Source organism: Mytilus galloprovincialis, chromosome 4, assembly GCF_965363235.1.
Source record: "Mytilus galloprovincialis chromosome 4, xbMytGall1.hap1.1, whole genome shotgun sequence".
Classification (NCBI taxonomy): Eukaryota; Metazoa; Mollusca; class Bivalvia; order Mytilida; family Mytilidae; genus Mytilus; species Mytilus galloprovincialis.
Window position 1 is genome coordinate 19,068,817 of NC_134841.1, and position 19,863 is coordinate 19,088,679.

Below are 19,863 nucleotides of genomic sequence, written 5' to 3' on the forward strand. Positions count from 1 at the left end.
GACAAGGTCCCCCTTGTAATACGCTATTCGCACAAGACTATTTTAAGGATCTATTTTTCTGGGGCGCACCTTCACTAGTTTGGTCGTAGTATTTTAAAAACATTTTCTATCATTTTATTGCTGATATCCTTGGGCTTTATAACCTCTAAAAAAGTAAATTCCTTTACCCTTGAATAATTTCTTAATAGTAACCTAGAATGACAGAGTGTCTATAACATATCTTGTAGAGTATATTGTTGACAAGGAATAACTCTTTCCGACATCCAGTAACAAATGAAAAGCAATATTTTTCAGTTAATATTCCATTAGATAAAGATTTCTTTACGGAAATCAAGTCTTCGTATCTCCCTATCTCTTTTAGTTTTGCTTCAATATTTGTAAATTGTTCATAAAGTTCATTGTTTAATTCCGTTTGACACCTTTCTTCGACATAACCGTCATTGATTTTCAAATTTGAGGAACATTTTTCGAATGATATAGTTTGTTTTTTTAAATTTATATTTGGCTTATAACCTTAACGGTCCTCTTGAAAATATTTTAATTATGATTTACGGTCATCTTAGCGATTTTTTCAAATCCAATTTCCTGTTTCATTCACATTTCTTGGTATTAATTTGTGATTTCCGTGTGAATGTTTTATTAATTTACACCGTATCAATGTATGCTTTGCAAAGAAAATGATATAGAAACACTTTAACAGACAATACAGATACTGACTTAATTTTTCATCCGTCATCTTGAGATGACCGTGAATCCAGTTACGGTCATCAGCTTTACATCCAGTGACTTTATCACGTACTATTGAATTGTTTTACATACCGAAATCGAATAAACCCTAGCTCTAATTAAACGTATGTATTGTACATCCATTGTAAATAATCATAGTAAACCTTACTCGAATGAGTATATGTGGTGAGATAATGTTTATCATATGATCCGATTTAAGTATTCTTCCTTACATGTAGTTAAGTGAAGACTTACGTAATTCTTTTCACACGGCTTAAGAATTTTACTTAACTAGCGGATTTTCTTTAGCGATTTTTCAGTTTAATAATTATTTATGTAAGGAGTTTTTATGCATATGGGCCCAGATAAATATCAAGATGCCAGTCCAAAACAGTAAACACACATTTATCCTAAACGTTTTATTTTTGTATAAGTACCTGGAATACTGGAGAAACGTGATCATACCAAATATATTTGTATGATAAATGGAATTGTTTTTATTTGTGAAGTTATGTTTGGATGTGAGTAACTGGCTATATGGGCATAAAATCTGTTCTTTATTACAAGTTCATGAAATCTGCGACTAACTCCCTAGTGACATGATCAGCTACTTGTTCTGCCACTTCTGCTGTTGCCCTTATTATTTTTTGTCTCGTTTTTTCCGTTATCTCTTCAATCTTTAATTTATATTGATTTTCTTTTTCTTCTAACTCCTGTTTTAATATTTCTAATTGATTCTTTAATTGTCGTTTCTCTTCTTCTGTTCTTGCTTCCTTCGCATTTAACTCTTTTATTTTTTGTTTAAGTTGTGCGATGGTCTCTTTTAAACTAAGTTCGATTCCGTGATCATCTGCAAGAAAAGAAGAAACAACTTGATAGATATCAGGTAAATTTTATTCCAAATATTTAAACTTCTACCAGCATCGACGGTTTATCAACCTATATTGGTAAGTTTTGTAGTATTGATATGATTTTGTATTGTATCAGCAATTCATGTATTTTTCACATTTGTTATCTGTACTCACGAGAAAATGTTTCGAAATTCCGAAATGATTCCCGTCTTAAATCTGTACCCTCCTTCAAAGTCTAATATGGCTATGAATATGGATTGATCTCCATCACGAAATGTTGGTTTAGTAAAGATTATAATTTATAAAAGCCTCAATTTCAAATGATTGAAATGTGTTGTTTTAAATTTCTACCTATCACATGGGGATAAGACTAAAGTACATAATCTTATTTTTACAAATAAAGACTTTTAGAGGCATATGGAAACTCAATTTTTGTTTCGGTAAGAAAGACCAAATAAAGATATAGATTTATTTACATTGAAAAATGTAAAAGTAACTAAAAGATCCAACTCCAACGAAAATTAAAATCGGGAAAGATTGGAAAACAATTGTCATATCCCAGTCTTGGAACAGACATTTCCTAATACCCCAGTCCCACTAGGCCACGATCGCACTACGATCTGTGAAAAAAATGCAAATTTTGATGATCGTAGTGCGATCGTGTAGATCGCAGTAAGGTCGTATCACGGTCGTGGTGATGTCTTCAAGATCGTGAAGAGCGTGGCCAACTTTGAACATGTTCAAAACAATCGTGGTGCGGTCGTGGCGAAATCAGGTCGTAGTAGAAGCGTAGTGAGAGCGCACTATGATCGTAGTAAGATCGCAAAGGTCGCTGTACAATCGTAACGAGAGCGTAGCGAAAGCGTGATTCTATTCGGAGAGACTACGCTACGATCGCACAGCGACGTTATCACGACCTCACTACTACCATCACGTTCTCACTGCGACCCAACTACGCTTCCACTACGACTATACCACGCTGTTCACGACCATAGTACGATTCTAGCACTTGCCGTCCTCATCACGCTCTTCTTACGACCTGACTACGTTCACACTACGACCATCAATCTCATTGTCATTTTCACATAAAATATATAAAAAAGCTCCCTAGATTTTGTTTGTTTGAATGTAATTATCCATTTGCTCTAACGGATCAACCATGCTTGTCGTTTTTATATAGATTAGACCGTTGGTTTTCCCGTTTAAATGGTTTAACAGTAGTAATATTTTGGGTCCTTTATAACGTGCTGATTGATGTGAGCCAAGGCTCCGTGTTGAAGGCCGTACCTTGGCCTATAATGGTTTACTTTTATAAATTGTTACTTGGATGGAGAGTTGTCTCATTGGCACTCATACCACATCTTCCTATATATATTGATTCATCTATGTCATCTCTGCTATCGTTCACTAAAATATCGTCATTGAGCTTTATGGACCAGCAATATGTTGTAATTTAGGTTGGATTGCTCGGTCCGACATCCCTGCTCAGGATTCGTTACTTTGCTCCCTCTGCCTCTAAATCAACTCCTACCACTATGCCCACGTGTTCTGGTAGATTTTGGTGGCATGACTGTATTGTTTCCGAGAAATCTACGATTTAATCAGAAATAGAAGGAATTGAACTGTATTGATATGGAACACGATGTTGACGTTATTGCTGAGAACGTAGTAAGATCGTGCTATGAACGTAGTATAATCGTGGTAAGAACGTGTTATAATCGCAGTAAGATCGTGTTGCAATCGGATAACTCGTGGTATGGTCGTAGTGAGAACGTGAAGAACGTAGAAAGATCTTGATAAGCGTAGTGAGGTCGCAGAATAAGCGCGGTGAGAACGTGGTTTAATCGTAGCGGGATCTTTGTAGAAGCGTAGAGAGGACGTAGTAGTATCGTAAAAGCAACGAAAATTTACATTTTCATGCCGCTCATACCGCGACCGCGATAAGTAGAAGAGGAGAACAACGACACAACACTACAATGTAACTAACACACAGAGAAACGGACCAAGCATCAGACAAAATCCCACGAGAATAACAAATATAACATCAAAACCAAATACATGAATTTGGGATAGAAAAGTACCGTGACACGTCTTATAGCAATGTCAATTTACACTAAAAAATAAGAGAAAACAAACGACGCAACGTTAAATTGTAACAAACACAGACACGAACTATAATATAACAATGGCCATATTCCTGACTTGGTACAGGACATTTTTAAAGGAAAAAATGGTGGGTTGAACCTGGTTTTGTGGCATGCCAAATCTCGCACTTTAATGGCAATGTTAAATATAACATAGAAATGACAACATAATATAACAGGACTACAATACAAATAAATAGGAAAACGTATTAGACAAAGAAACACACGATTAATGAATAAGAAAAAGCATCAGGTTTAAAATTTAATACGCCAAAAACGCGCCTCGTCCACACAAGACGCACCAGTGACGCCCAGATATAAAAGATCGAAAGCGAAAAAAAGTACAAAGTTGTACAGCACTGAAGATCAAAAGTTGAAAAAGGTTGTGTCAAATACGGCTAAGTTTGTATGCTTGGGATAAGAACATCCTAATTATTTAGAACAATTAATGCTATTGCAAACAGTAAATTTTATCAAATGAATATAACAGATATACATAATGAAACTGAAGTATTAACTCATTACATAAAACAAACACGAATACATAATGAATGACCAACACAGAATAGACACACCCGACTCAGTCCAGGCCTCAACGCAGTAAATTATGACAATGACGTCACATACGACGGTGAAAAGGCATTAAACATTACGTCACATACGATGGTGAAAAGGCATTAAAAATTTGAACATATGAAATTTCAGAAACAGCAGAAAAATTACGTCACATATGAAAAACTATATCTCAAAAGTAAGATAGAATTAGGATTGATTAAAGATTAAAATAGAACTAAATACTGATATTGCATTTAAACACAATGCATATTGCAATACTTTTTAATAGCAATTAACTATAATATGTATATGTGCAGTTTGTTATGAATCCAACTTCAAACTTAAATTATCGTACAGATTATGTTGACCAAAATTAAATCTAATAAATGACGGCGGTGATTAATTTTTGTTTCCATAACACATAAATATAATAGAAAAGACGTCAACACATTTGACAAAATCCGATGAGAATTACAAATATAACATTAAACATTTAAACTAAATACATGAGTTTGGGATAGACAAGTACCGTAACACGTCTTATAGTAATGCGAATTCACACTCAGCAAAACAGTCACAATCGGGAATAAGTCACGTTTGGTAATTAAAAGATTAGACGACATAATGACAAACCACAATCTACCATGTGGCAAAAATGTCCTTAGCTAGTTTGGTTAAACACACATCGTATGGATCCACCAATTCGTGATGGTGTCCATAAAATTTACGGAGTGTCAATTTTAATCTGTCCTCCTCATAACTTTGTTGGAGAAGTTTCTGCGTAAGTAACACACTCCTGTATATGAAGTCCGTATAGTGTGAACAAGCACGTGAAACTACGCTTCCACTACGACTATACTACGATGTTCACGACCATAGTACGATACTAGCACGCCCTTGTCGTCCTCATCACGCTCTTCTTACGTTCTGACTACGTTCACACTATGACCATCATTATCATTGTCATTTTCACATAAACTATATAAAAAAGCTCCCTAGATTTTGTTTGTCTGTATGTAATTATCCATTTGCTCTAGCGGCTCAACCATGCTTCTCGTTCTTTATTAGATTATACCGTTGGTTTTTTCCGTTTACTGAATGGTTTTACACAAGTAATTATTGGGCCCTTTATAGCTAGCAGTTCGATGTGAGCCAAGGTACGTTTTGAAGGCTTACCTTGGCCTATAATGGTTTACTTTTATAAATTGCTACTTGGATGGAGAGTTGTCTCATTGGCACTCATATCAGATCTTCCTATATTTATTGACACACCTGTGTCATCTCGGCTATCGTTCACCAAAATATCATCATTTGAGCTTTATGAACCAGCAATAGGTTGTAATTTAGGTTGGATTGGTCGGTCCGACATCTCTGCTTGATCAGGATTCGTTACTTTGCTCCCTCTGCCTCTACATCAGCCCCTACCACCACGCTCACGTGCTCTAGTAGATTTTGGTGTCATGACTGTATTGTTTCCGAGAAATCTACGTTTTAATCAGAAAAAGAAGGAATGGAACTGTATTGATATGGAACACGATATCGACGTTATTGCTGAGAACGTAGAAAGATCGCAGTATGAAAGTAGTATAATCGTGGTAAGAACGTGCTATAATCGCAGTAAGATCGTGTTGCAATCGAATAACTCGTGGTATGGTCGTAGTGAGAACGTGAAGAGCGTAGAAAGATCTTGATAAGCGTAGTGAGGTCGCAGAATAAGCTCGGTGAGAACGTGGTATAATCGTAGCGGGGTCGTTGTAGAAGCGTAATGAGGACGTAGAAGAATCGAGAAAGCAACGAAAATTTACCTTTTCATGCCGCTAATACCGCGACCTCACCACGATCTGAAATTATTTTAGATCGCGTTGATCGTGGTGCGATCGTGGTCTAATGGGACTTGGGCTTAACGTCGCTGTGAGATCGTAGCGCAATCTCTCCGAATAGAATCACGCTTTCGCTACAATTTTCCAGCAACCTTTGCGATCTTACTTCGATCTTAGTTCGCTCTCACTACGCTTCTACTACGACCTGATTTCGCCACGACCGCACCATGATTGCTTTGAACATGTTCAAAGTTGGCCACGATTTTCAAGACCTCACCACGACGGTGATACGACCTAACTGCGATCTACACGATCGTACTACGATAATCAAAATTTGCATTTTTTTCACAGATCGTAGTGCGATCGTGGCCTAATGGGACTGCGGTATTAGAAAGATAATGGTTGATGAAAGCTGGTTTTACTGCTAGCTAAAACTATAACTTGTATGACAGTGGCTTAAAATTCCATAATATTGATATAAGCAGAACTTTTGCTTTCAAATTTCTTTTGAGTCGTTTTTTTTTAATCGTTTTATTTTATTTCCTATCGAGACTTTTTTTAAGACTACATGTCTTGCTAATCATGGCTGTCATAATGTGTAATAATCAAAATCGGTTTACTCAAGAGCATAATGTAAAACATTATAGTTAACTTAAACGATGAGGATTATTGTATGTATTCTGAGTCTCTGAGTCAATGGTTCTGATCGGATGATAATCAGCGTAAAATTATTTTGCTTTCTGAATCTAAAAGCAGCCGACATTAAAATACCGGTATTAATTGACATACAATTTTTCCAAACATAATAAAATACATATACTTGTAGATTATAACATGACATTTTTTCATATCAGGCCCCTTATCAGCCCTAGGTCATCATAACAGCCCGAGAGCTGAAAGACTGAAGGGATGATTTTGACTATGGGCTGATAATGGGTCTGATATGAAAAATGAACTGCTATAATTGAATTATGATTTTTTTATCATATACTTCAGCTGAAGACATACAGACAAACACTTTCTTTTTAAACTTTGAAAAGTGTATTTATTGTGTTATTTGTTTTGAATTTTTTAATGATATATTTCCTGATTCTTAATATTTTGTTATCCAAGTTAGTTATTTTTTCACTTAAACGTACCATTTAGGTGTATTTTTCTGGAATTTTCCGAATGACGTCGAAATGACATGCGCTAACGTTACAAAAAGGCATGTACTAATAACCGGAAGCAGTTGATAACAAAAGTCATATCTCACGGCTAAGGCAATTCTTCAGATTTAATCAATAAATATTTGTTCAAATAAGTTTTTTCATGGGGTAAAATTATACCAATAATTTTCATAATTTTATGATCTTTTAAACGTCACGTCAACCATTATATATTTGAAATACCAACCTTGTGTTATTTTTATTAAAGGAACGTATGTTTCATGTCCTATCAAACCCAAATTAATTCTGACAATTCCTGATTTTTTAGAATTCTGGTTATAAAAATAAACCTCTTCTTTAAAAGGAAAACACAGGATACGGATATTGACTTTCAAATTCTCAGATGCATGCAGAACACATAGTGGAAGTCCCAGATACAGATTAAACATCTTTTTGAATTCTTCCTGATTTTTGTATAGTGTTTTTGGTATACAGTCGTCAAAAATCTGAAAAAGGACATTTGTTATCATAAAAAAGAACTTTATTTTCAGTTCAATTTATAAAACAAAATCTCTTGTAAAATTTTATTATAACATTATACGTGTATGTTGTATAAACATGTCTTTTGAAAGTGCGTACTCACCTTCTTCGTAGTCAACTAAAACTAATACTTTCTCCTCTTTTTGTCATTGTTTATTTTTATTTACTTCCCCATATATAAATATAAATCATGAATGCTTTGCCTAATATATTTAGTTTTGTAGTAACCAATTTGTTTTAAAACCCGCACATAGTCAAGTTTATTACCTTAGCCGTATTTGGCACAACTTTTTGGAATTTTGGATCCTCTATGCTCCTCAACTTTGTATTGTTTGGCTTTATAACTATTTTGATATGAGCGTCACTGATGAGTCTTATGTAGACGAAACGCGCGTCTGGTGTACTAAATTATAATCCTGGTACTTTTGATAACTATAATTAAAGCCAATAGCAACGATGCAATTTGCATAGGAAATCAGCGTTTAAAAGAATAGACTAACTAAAAGTATTGTTTGTCGAATACTGATTTATCAATCAAATTGAAGAAAAAATATGATTCTTACAGAACTGGAGGGATTTATGTGACAACGATTTCTAGTCCGGCGTTCTGACTAGGTAAATAAGAGAAGGAAAATTTGTTTCAAGTGATATAAAAGAAATCAAGACTATGTAAACGAAATCTTTAAACCGACAACTGGTCTGCAATTTCGGTGTCTTCCCACTTTTAAAAATACTATTCCTTCTATTCCCACTTACAAATAACAAAAGATGTTTTGATAAATAATTTGGTTTTATAACAATCAAGGTTAATTAGAATTTCACCTAAGATTTTTTTTTTTCTAAAGCATAACATATTTGGTACACTGTTTAGGTATAATACCTTGTTTATTTGTAATATGTTTCTTTTTTTCATTAAAGAAATACTTAAAAATAAAGAAAAATTATGATAAATAGTTTGGAGTTAGATTTTTTTTTATTTTTTTGTTTTTTGTACTTAAAAATAAAGAAAAATTATGATAAATAGATTGGAGTTAGATGTATTATTAATTTTTTTTAATTTGTACTTAAAAACTTAAAAATAAATAATAATATAACCAAGTATAATCTTGAGATGTGGAAAAAAAGTATACTCTACTTTACTTGGACCAATAATCAAAGATATAAAATAATGGGTAAACAAAGGATTATACTGTATAAACAGTTTTCCTCCTATTCCCGCATGAAGTTTTAACTTTTTTTACCAGATTTATAAAAAGTGGGAATAGAGGCAATTTCCTACCAAATTACCAGTGATTACCTGTGCTTATGAATATCCGATGTCAGGGTTTGTACATGTTGTCAAGAGCTAAGCAAAGGGTGTATAACAATGTATTTTAAATTGAGTTCAAAAGCAAGAAATGAAGAGTAAATGACTTAAAAGAAAACTGCCATTTTACTGTAAACTGGTTAAACTCAGAAATGATAAAAAAATGGAGGAAATTAAAATGAAAAATAATTAGGATCTTAAAGGTGCAAAGTATATGTTAGACAAAAGAATCATTTCGGTGACGATTTGGTTACAACTAAATATGACTGGGAAAAAAGGATGCTTCTAAAATTGAACTTTCCCTTTTAAATTCACATTCCAACAGTTCCGGCATATAGAGAAGATGTCTAACCATTTATACTATATTTCGGAGCTTGGTATTTCCGTGTAGTGTTGTGTAGACTGTTAAGAGGAGTGTCAAATTAAGTTTAATTCGCTTATTTGTAGGCTTTAATGGACCGACATACCTGACGGCTTAAAATTCTCATAATATACATTATCCTATCATTTTAGCCCTGTCGTAAAGTTTCCCAAAAATTCAGGGTTTTTTTTAATGTAAAATCGTAGTATAAAGGGTGAATTTCCGATTTTTCTCTTTTTCTGTAGTCGATTTGGACAAAAATAGTGGAACCACCCATAATGTTTCAAAGTTTGATTGAACATACTAATCATTTTATACTGGAATGTGACTTTTGTCAAGCCTTTTAATAATACTCATTCTAACATAACGTCCTTCAAACGCTTTGAGTAAACACCCGTGATACAATATAAATATATTGCCAAGGTTGTTCCGATCGTACTCCCACGGCATATGCTTTTTTATGAATGAGCTACCCGACGTCATAGAACGATGACGTAAGAATATAAGCATTTTACGGGAGTATACACGCTTGTGAAACCGAAATTAATCACAAGGAAACGGAAACAAACGATGCTTAAATGTGTTATTCGCCATATTTATTTTTACATTTGAGACATATTAGCAAACTATCCTTCAAATTCATCCAAAACTATCTAAATACGTTATTGTTAATTGTTTAAGCATGTCACTTATTCAGTTTGCTCCGTTCTTTTACGTCAATTTAATAGTGCATTTAATTATGGGACCGGAAAATATTTGCCTTCACTTAGAGCGCCTCGATCCAAAAGAATTGCCGTATTTTTTAGAATCGATATAATTCATGGGGGCTAGAATATATCGTTATTTTACCACGGGTTGTCCCTTAATGCCGAAATTTTCCCTCTCGCTGTCGCTTAGGGCCTAAAGGGCCAACCCGTGGTGAAATCACGATATTTTCAGCCCCCATGACTTAACCATTTAGCAATTTTACTATTCAATATTCACCACAAAATAAGTCACGTAACGCTCCCTTTTCATATTTTGCAATGACTTAACATTTGTTGTGTTTTTCACAATGAATGAAATATGCATTTTGTTTTGTAAATAAGAATATATGTTTGTGTCAATGTTTATGTCTAGGTTTGTGTCTATCTGTTTTAGAAAGTACAGATGTTAAGGAGTAATAACTTTTGCGGTGTTATTATTCTTGTTGAGTTTTTTTTTTTGAATAGACTAAATAAATTTTAAACCACATTGGAACACATTCGATTGAATCTGGAAAATTATGGTCAAGGCTAATTCCATTAAATATGAACCTGTAAAGTAGCTAAGTAAGATCGTGCTATAAATCCTATACATGTACAAGAAGAAAGCATTTTGATTCATTTGAATAAGGGAAAAACCAAAACGTATGACGATGAATCATCTTTCAATAAAACACGCTCCATTGCATTACCATTTGACTGGTTCAAATATCTATTTTGCAGACGAGAGTCATACAACGATCTAAGCAATTAAGGCATGTGAATTCATTTGAGAGTGCCTGATATGTTTAAAATGACGCAAATTAGCAGGCAAGGTATCTAGTGGTGAGTTTACTCTCTTTTAATAACTTCGAGGAAAAGGCGCTGCATCATTCAGCATGCATTGTTAACAACTGGATGAAATGAAAAAAATAACTTGCTTCTGATGCTCCTAATACGTCGGAGCATTATGTTGCTTCCCAATAACTAATAGTAAGTCTGCATGTTGACCTGTTTGTGAAAAAAACATTTTTGTTGTCGTATTGTTTGCAAGAAACATGTTGTTCTTTTCTCCCAGATCCTTCATAATGCGGGAAAATTTTGAAAAGCATTTTACGGTATTAAAAGTATTTTTAGTCTCTTCTGTAAAAATTTAGTATTCCACAATTTACGTTTTATTACGTCATCTCCGATAAATATTTTGCCTCAATTATTTTCAATTAATATGATTACAATGCACTCTCATCTGACACTGTACGGAAAACTTGCCTCTAGCTGAGTGGGTGATAACCCTGTATAAACAACAAAAAGTACTCCCTGATCAGAGATGGTATTAATCAGTCTTAAAGTAAAAAGGTACAACAGTTTTTTCACGTCTAACCAAGGACGACTTTATAACCATAATAACTTGTTTTGTCGTGGACGTGTTTGATCGATATGATGTAGAACATTCTACAAAACTAACCGAACCAATAAGGAGAAAAATTTAGAATGGAGACGGGGAATGCGTCAAAGAAAAAACTAGGTTTAATTCAATTGGTGGTAGATGATACCTTGTTCACACGTACGGTAAATTCGAATTCGTTAATCTCGTTTACACACTCTTCTTTTTCTAATTCGAATCGAATTCGAATTGGCTAATTCGCATCAGAAATGCGTTTTCTTTAATACGAATTATTTAATTCGCATTAATTCGAATTAAACTATGGTGTGGTCACTTTTTAAATGTTAATTAGAATCAAGTTATTATAAATTAATTCATAATGCGAATTAAAAGTTAACGTCGTTCGGACAGTAAAGCAAATATGAGGCGCATTAAAATTCGAATTAGAATTTACGGTCGGCTGTAAAACGTTTCGAATGCGAATTAAACTAATTCGAATCATCATTTGATTCTTCAAGTCATTGAAAGTACACCAATTAGATATTGTAAGAAATGTCTTTGTGCACCTGAAAATAAACAGGTGTAGGTGAATATTATATACACTCTCGCAATACAATGATTTTGATTTGCAAGAACATGACAAAACATTTTTTTATCTTTATAACGACGAAATATTCCTAGGGGGATCTTTTCAAAATCTAAAGAATGTGATTGAATTGTGTGCAGGAACTGTAAGTGACCGAAGTGGTAGATATATGAAATTATTCTGTCGCCATTCGTTTGATGTGTTTGAGCTTTTGATTTTACCATCTGATTAGGGACTTTCCGTTTTGAATTTTCCTCGGAGTTCAGTATTTTTGTGGTTTTGCTTTTTTCTAACCATTCAGTCCCAGTACTTAAAATCGTTCAATTGTGTATGGGTGGATTTAATATACATAAATAAATCAATTTGCCTTTTTATGTTTCTTTGTTACATATTTGACGTGACTTATATATCCTATAATTGTGTAATTGTAGTATGATAAATTTGTGTATTCTTGTCTTTTATTTTTGCTAATATGCTGGGTCTTTATGCCATTTTGTGCTTCTTTGTCACATATTTTTTTTCGTTTTTTGTGAGTGATTAAGATTATAAAACGATATTGACTGCTGTTTATTTGACATTTTTACCTTTTTTGTGTGTTCGTTTTGTTCACGCATCAGTGGCCGATCCAAAACTTTTTGTAAAAGGTGGGGGCGCTGACTGACCTAAAAAGGGGGGCCACTCCAGTCACGCCTCAGTGATTCCCTATATAATCAACCAAATATTTCCCTCGAAAGTGGCAACTCGGACCTACATGGCCCCCTTGATCCGCCTATGCGCATCGTTGTCAATTTAATAGCAATAAAACCTGGTATAATCCACCATTTTTCTACATAAAAAAACGTCTGTACGAAGTCAGGAATATGACAGATGTTATCCATTCTTTTGATGTGTTTGAGCTTTTGATTTTGCCATTTGATAAAGGACTTTCCGTTTTGAATTTTCCTCGGAGTTCAGTATTTTTTGTATTTTACTTTTTGCTAATAAACAGAAAAAAGCTATTCCAGGTGTAGCAACATATTAAAATCAAAACACTTATGTTTTTATTTCTAATCAGGTCTCTTTCTCAGATGTAAAAAAAATATGAATTTTTGTTTCAGACTGGATCTTTGTTAAAGTTATTGTACTTCTGAAGTCCCGCAAACCACTAGCAGCTCACTCTCTTACATGATGCAACAAGCCTACTTTAATTGGAATTGGCAAAAACACCATTACAATGCGTCGAGAAAAAAAAACAAATGCATGTATCAATATTTGTTTCTAGCTGGTTTTTAATATTCACACATCTCTTGTGAAAAATGTAATCGCTAATCAATATGACCCAGAAGAAATGCTTAATCAGTATATGGTTATCTGAACATACTCAAGAGTGAAGTTGACGCTTTCTTATGGTGTTGACTTACTAACATCATTCAGATTTAGGGTACTAAGTGGTTTTGTATCGAATATTTGTTTCGGAAGTCTTACATACCATGACATCCACATATTTTGTTATAATTCCGTTAACTTTTAAAAAGGAAGTGTATATTGGTGTCTAGTGTCAGTGTCAGTGTAATGTATACCTAGACAGCTTCCCTGAAACGTAATATATCTTTGAATCGTATTTAAATACAATTTCTCAATATGTTATTTCTCTTGTACTTCACATATTAACATTAAAAAAACTTCATATATGCATGTGTTCATGCTGAAATATATGCATGCGGGTTTGAAGGGGGGGGGGGTTAAAGGGGCACTAGCTGTCAGATTGATGTTCACAGATTTTCCTCAAATTATCATACTTGATTTATAACAATGTAAAACATATATTCAAACTATTGAAAGTCTCAAACAGACAGTTTACAGGTCGTGAGGTCGATAGTATGTAACTTCGTTTCGTGTGTATTCTAGTCTAGGTGCCATCTAATTAACTACCGAGTTGACGAAATCTTTCATATATACTTTGAATGTTGATTGTCAAAAGACCGTGTGATCGTAGATTGTAAACTTGAGAAAGATGGATAGCTGCATTAGTATATCTTACAAGCAATAGAAATCAGCTCTACCAGTTTGGAGAAAAACTATTAATTAGTCAAAAAGTATATGATTTTGAAATGATAGTTATAGATGTTTTTGTAGATTATAATACAAGAACCTCTCAAGAGCAGAATCGCTCACTTGTAGTTGTTTGCTTCAATCTTTCATCAGTGATTGTTTTTGTCAATCATGCTTTCTCTCTATCTATTATATTTTAAAGACGAAAACAAAAAACACTAAAATTTCTAAACAAAAATAAACTGTTTCGAACAGTTACCCTATAATGGGTGGTCCAGTTCATCTGAAAATTTCTTAACAGGTAGATTTTGATTTATTTATCGCTTTAACCTCATGTCACTTTTGCTTATACTGCTATACTTTTTCAGCCAAAAACTGCATTTGACCTTTATGGTTATTTTTTGTCCATGGCGGCCATATTTGATAATGGATACAATTTATAAACCTGCTACCCTAAGGAAGATTCAGTAAAAGTTAAGATGTATTGGGCCCAATAAATTCAGAGAAGATGTTTAAATACACAAAATGAATAAGCAAACATGATGAACAAATTGTGTAAAGTTGTCTTCAAAGGGCAAAAACTCCTTAAGTTTTGTTTTCAACCGACCCTCATTGTCAATTTATAGATGTAAGTCAAGATATGAGGCCGACTTAACAGTATCTGTAGTATCCGTTATCGCTAGTTCGATGGGATAGATGCGTTCCACAAAGTCACCAAATTTTGAATTATTTCGTGAAAGAACATCATCTATATAGCGGAAAGTAGAGTTAAAGGATATCGCAAACTTCTTATCTTTCTTCCTAAGAAGTTCCTGCATGAAGTCGACCTAATAATAATAAAGAAACAAGTCGTATACGTAACGGAATATCCGTCAGCTTGAAATATATTGGTATAACGTTTATATGGCAAGATCATACATGAAATTTCAATGAATTATATTTTATTTTGTTTTATAATCTTTCAACTTTCATGCATTTATTCGTTGTGTTACGAGACCATGTACATTTACGTCAAAATGATTTTTCAGAACTGACTTCAACAAACTTTCTTTGCATTTATCAATCAAATTAACTTTAAAATTTGTAAAGTATTTTGCAAAATCTATATTTCAGCTTAAAATGAAAAATGTTTGGCGTAAATATACACGGTCTGAGTCATAATAGGAATTACTGTTTTGCTGTTTTTTATTTACCAATATTCATTTTAGGTAAATAGTAACAGCCATAAATATGTACATCTATGAGTCTGCAATATGTATAGAAATATCGTTAATTTTTCACGCTGTTGTTAGCGGAACGAGAGGGGAAAAAATACATTATCATATCAGCAGATAAATAACGTACCTCTGATTGCAATTTTTTAGTAATTCCAGCTTCTAAGCGTTTCTCTAAATCATCTTCTAGAACATTACCAATATCGACATGGTCATGTTTACATGTCTTCAATATTGATTGTAGTAATGAACTCATTCCAGGTATTCCATCATTTGATAAAGGCTTGAAACCCATTTCTTTGAACCATTCTGCTGCCTTTGATTTGTTAGGTTCATCAGTCCCAGACATTTTCGATGCCGATAATACTTTTACACCTTCAATTGTTTCCTTCTCCTCGAACTTTTTACAGTCTGCAAATATAAAAGAAATACAATTGTCTCACATGCAACCTCCTCTGCTATATTCTTACAAAAACTTAACTGTTGGTAAAAATATATAAATCTCACAAAATATTGACAAACGAATAATACATTGAAATAAGAACATGTAGTACGGTTGTCAGTGATACAACTCTTTGGTAGAGACCAAAGCAGGAGAGGCTAACAACTTTAGATCCCCGTACGGCAAATAAGGGGAAAAAACCATGCGTCATAATTGTGGCAAGCTATTAAAAGCCACAAAAAGACAAATAATAAACAACTGAAACGAGACAGCTAAAGGCCTAATGTATGACAATACAATAAACGAAAAACAAATATGATACACAGCAATTAACGGTTACCATTGATTGTAGGTCACTTAAAAAGAGTCTATCTCAGATTTGAGATTTCTCGCAAAAAGCTAGTTCTAAGCCAAAAACTACTATCTATGAGCTAGTTCTAAGCCAAAAACTACTATCTATGAGCTAGTTCTAAGCCAAAAACTACTATCTATGAGCTAGTTCTAAACCAAAACTACCATCTATGAGCTAGTTCTAAGCCAAAAACTACTATCTATGACTAGAATATCAATCAGTACACATCCAACTTTAAATGTTAATGTAGGTTAAAGACGGCATCAACAATCACAGAAAGACATGATCTTGATAATTAAAGATTATCCAGGTACACGAGGATGACTAAGGGGAGATTAATGCTTAACTTGCTACAGTATACATGATTTAAGAAGAACCATAGGCCTGACACAGAATATGATGCTTCCTTTTCAGAGCATCTGAGTTCACTGTTTTTATATGAGTTCAGGTTGCTTAGTCTTTGTGTTTTGAATATTGTTGTTTGTCTTTTCGTCTTTTTCTTTGCCAAGCCTTGTCAGGTCGACTTTTTTCGATAATTGTATGGTGAGAATTAAAAAGACATATGTTAGACTACAGAATGAAATCTACGTTTTTTCTATCTTTAGACAGGACTATTTTGATCTGAGCGTCAATGATTATTCTTATGTAGACGAAACGGGCATCTGGCGTATCCAATTATAAGCCTGGTACCTTTGATAAATATTAGAAAATTGTAAAAATAAAATAAAAAGGATGATCCAATGAGAATCTGTGAAAATTCTCAACAAAATATTACAACCGAAGCATTTTCTTTTAACTTTGATCAATTCCATCCTATGAGAGATTTTTCGTGTTATACTACTTTAAATTTAGAGGGTGGTTAATGGCGGTTAATGGTGGTTTTTTCAAGAATGGATTCTTATTCCGCGTGGTAAACAGCAGCAGATGCACTTCCTGTTTACGCATCCGGTCTAGAACCTCCCTGAATTAAAGCGATTCCCTCAGTTTTTTACCGTGATTCGTATCTCTTTAGTGGAATTATGAGATTTTAACATCTGCTGTCTCAAATTCAGTATTCTGACGTGGTTTTCAGTGGGAACTATTTGACGTGAATGTTGCAATGCTTGCAAGCAAATCAAAATTAAATGAGAATCCTTTGTAGAACGTCTCCAAAGATTTGGTTTGGAGGATTAGTTGTAGCTTTACAAAATAGAATGTCAAAATAAGGATTTCTATTCCATATTGTTGCGGTTATGTCTTTTATATATGCAGCTGCTACTTGGAATTTGAAGACTGTCATCAGTGTCTGAGCAGAAAGGTGGTTAAACAGGGGTATGTGTCTCGTCCTCTTTCAAAAAAGGTTCGGCAGATACAAGTCCTTAGTGATAAGTATTTCGTATCAACTTCACAAATAATACACGATGGTCTTGAAGTATAGATAATAGTTACTGGCTTTGTGGTACTATTTTTTTATTTGTCTTTGTGAACATAACTTTTACTGATTAGTCTTTCTTTTATGTAATTATCCATTTGACGTGGATCTGTACTTATGCATCCCGTCATTTTGTTATTGTGTTATTTTGTTCATGTAAATAGTTATTAAAGGTACCAGGATTATAATTTTGTACGCCAGACGCGCGTTTCGTCTTCATAAGACTCATCAGTGAAAAATCTAAATATTTATAAAGCCAAACAAGTACAAAGTTGAAGAGCATTGAGGATCCAAAATTCCAAAAAGTTGTGCCAAATACGGCTAAGGTAATCTATGCCTGGGATAAGAAATTATTGTATTCTTGTCTCTCATTTTTGCTCATATGCTATGTCTTTATGCCTATTTGTGTTTCTTTGTTGATATATTTGTCTGTTTTTATAGTGATTAAGATTATAAAACATCACACAAAGTTGTCAATACGGTGATATGGTATGCGTCTGTCATACATGTGATAGGTTTACCTAGCTATAACACCAGGTTTTATCCAACATTTTCTACATATTAAGAAAACGAACCTTCAATTAGACAAAAAGAAAAGCACCTTGCGAAAATCTTTAAACTATCAGATATATTGATGGTGTCCTATCATTGAATAACCCATTTTTCAGCCAGTACTTACATCTCATATGAACTTGAAATTAAGGATACTACTGATACTTAAAGGACTGCTTCATACATTGATATTTTCCTAAATATTGACACAGACAGACATATTCATACTAAAATCTATGACAAATGGGACGATTTCAACTTATAACTTTTCCTATTTCTCAGTAGTAACATACCCTCTGCCCAATCTGTTATTTCGAATAGACAGAAAAAATATTACAGTCATTTCTTATAATTTAATTCTAAATTCCATTTTAAACCGTAGAAAACCATGAAAAAACGTTGATGACGTCACGGTCACATGACTTAATTGTGTCTATGGGCTGATAACAAAATAACGTCAGCCAATCAGAAGACGCGTTACATCCAAAATTAAATTTTATATATATATATATCACTTGATACGTTATGCTCGTGCATGTTCACACAATACGGATCAAATACGAGAGTGTGTTCCTTACGCAGAAACTACTCCAACAAAGTTATGAGGAGGAAAGGTTATAAATAACACTCCATAAATTTTATGGACACCATCACGAATTGGTTAATCCATACAATGTGTTTGTGTCTGAACTAACTAAGGACATGTTTACCACGTCTTAGATTGTGGTTTATCATTTGAGTCGTCTGGTCTTTTGTACTGAACGTGACCTTTTCCCAAATATATCTGTTTTCCTGACAGTGAATTCGCATTGATGTAAGACGTGTCTCCGTATTTGAACATCCAGCATCCATGTACATTTTGTGTATTTAGTTATGATGTTTTATTTGTAATTATGATCAGATATTGTTTTAGTCTTATCGTTTGTAGTTTTAATTAAGTTTTTAATTTTCTATGTGTATATATAAAAAGTAAACGTAATTAATCACCCAGTTTATAAGATTTTAGTTTAAAGCAACTATATGCACCGTTTTTTTGTTTTGTTTTGCTGTTTGATTTGGAAGAAAACCCTGTATAGTTAGATAATAGAATTAATTACACAATTACTTACACAATTCTATATTAATACTAATATTCATGTAATTGTTATGAAATACATAATATATCATAATTACAAACCTAATCTCGATTTACGGCAAATGCCCGATTAATCGATTTAAAGATTTGAACATCGGTGAACTACTGTTAGATTATTTTACAATACTTACACATTTTAGACAAACTAATTAGCCATGTTATTAAAGTAGCCCTCGATTCTTTGGTCATCGTCATTTTCTTCTTGATGTTTTCGAGGAAATTGAGTCTATTATCAGCCTTTGGAAATCCATCATCAAAACATTGATTTTTTGCAAGGGCTTCTGCAAGGATTTTAACGTTATCGGGTGTAACCATATATCCTGAACGTGTCGATATCTCTAAAAAAATATAATCTATAGTAGCTCGCAGCTGATTATTTGTACATTTTACAGACGACTTCGACTGAGTACCTTCACACTTTTCAGGCGACGCCATTGAATCCAATCCGAAATATTCCTAAAAGTTTTAAAGCAGGTCAAACATCAAATTTGGTATGCTCATCCTTGACAACAATGAATGTTTGAATATCGTAGTTATTACCTATTTTACCGATTCATTTAACATGTTCATAATGTGTATGAGT

At 33.5% G+C, this 19,863-nt stretch overlaps 1 protein-coding gene across 1 annotated transcript; it reads right to left on the bottom strand.

The window, feature by feature from the left end:
* Positions 1 to 1,136: 1,136 nt before the first annotated feature.
* On the bottom strand, positions 1,137 to 19,821 carry LOC143070517 (uncharacterized). Its single transcript, XM_076244773.1, has 4 exons — positions 19,412 to 19,821; positions 15,519 to 15,799; positions 7,492 to 7,750; positions 1,137 to 1,576 (listed from the first exon to the last, which is right to left on the bottom strand). Exons 1-4 carry the CDS (start codon positions 19,713 to 19,715, stop codon positions 1,287 to 1,289), a joined length of 1,134 nt encoding a protein of 377 aa, XP_076100888.1. The 5' UTR covers positions 19,716 to 19,821; the 3' UTR covers positions 1,137 to 1,286.
* Between the last annotated feature and the right edge of the window lie 42 nt (positions 19,822 to 19,863).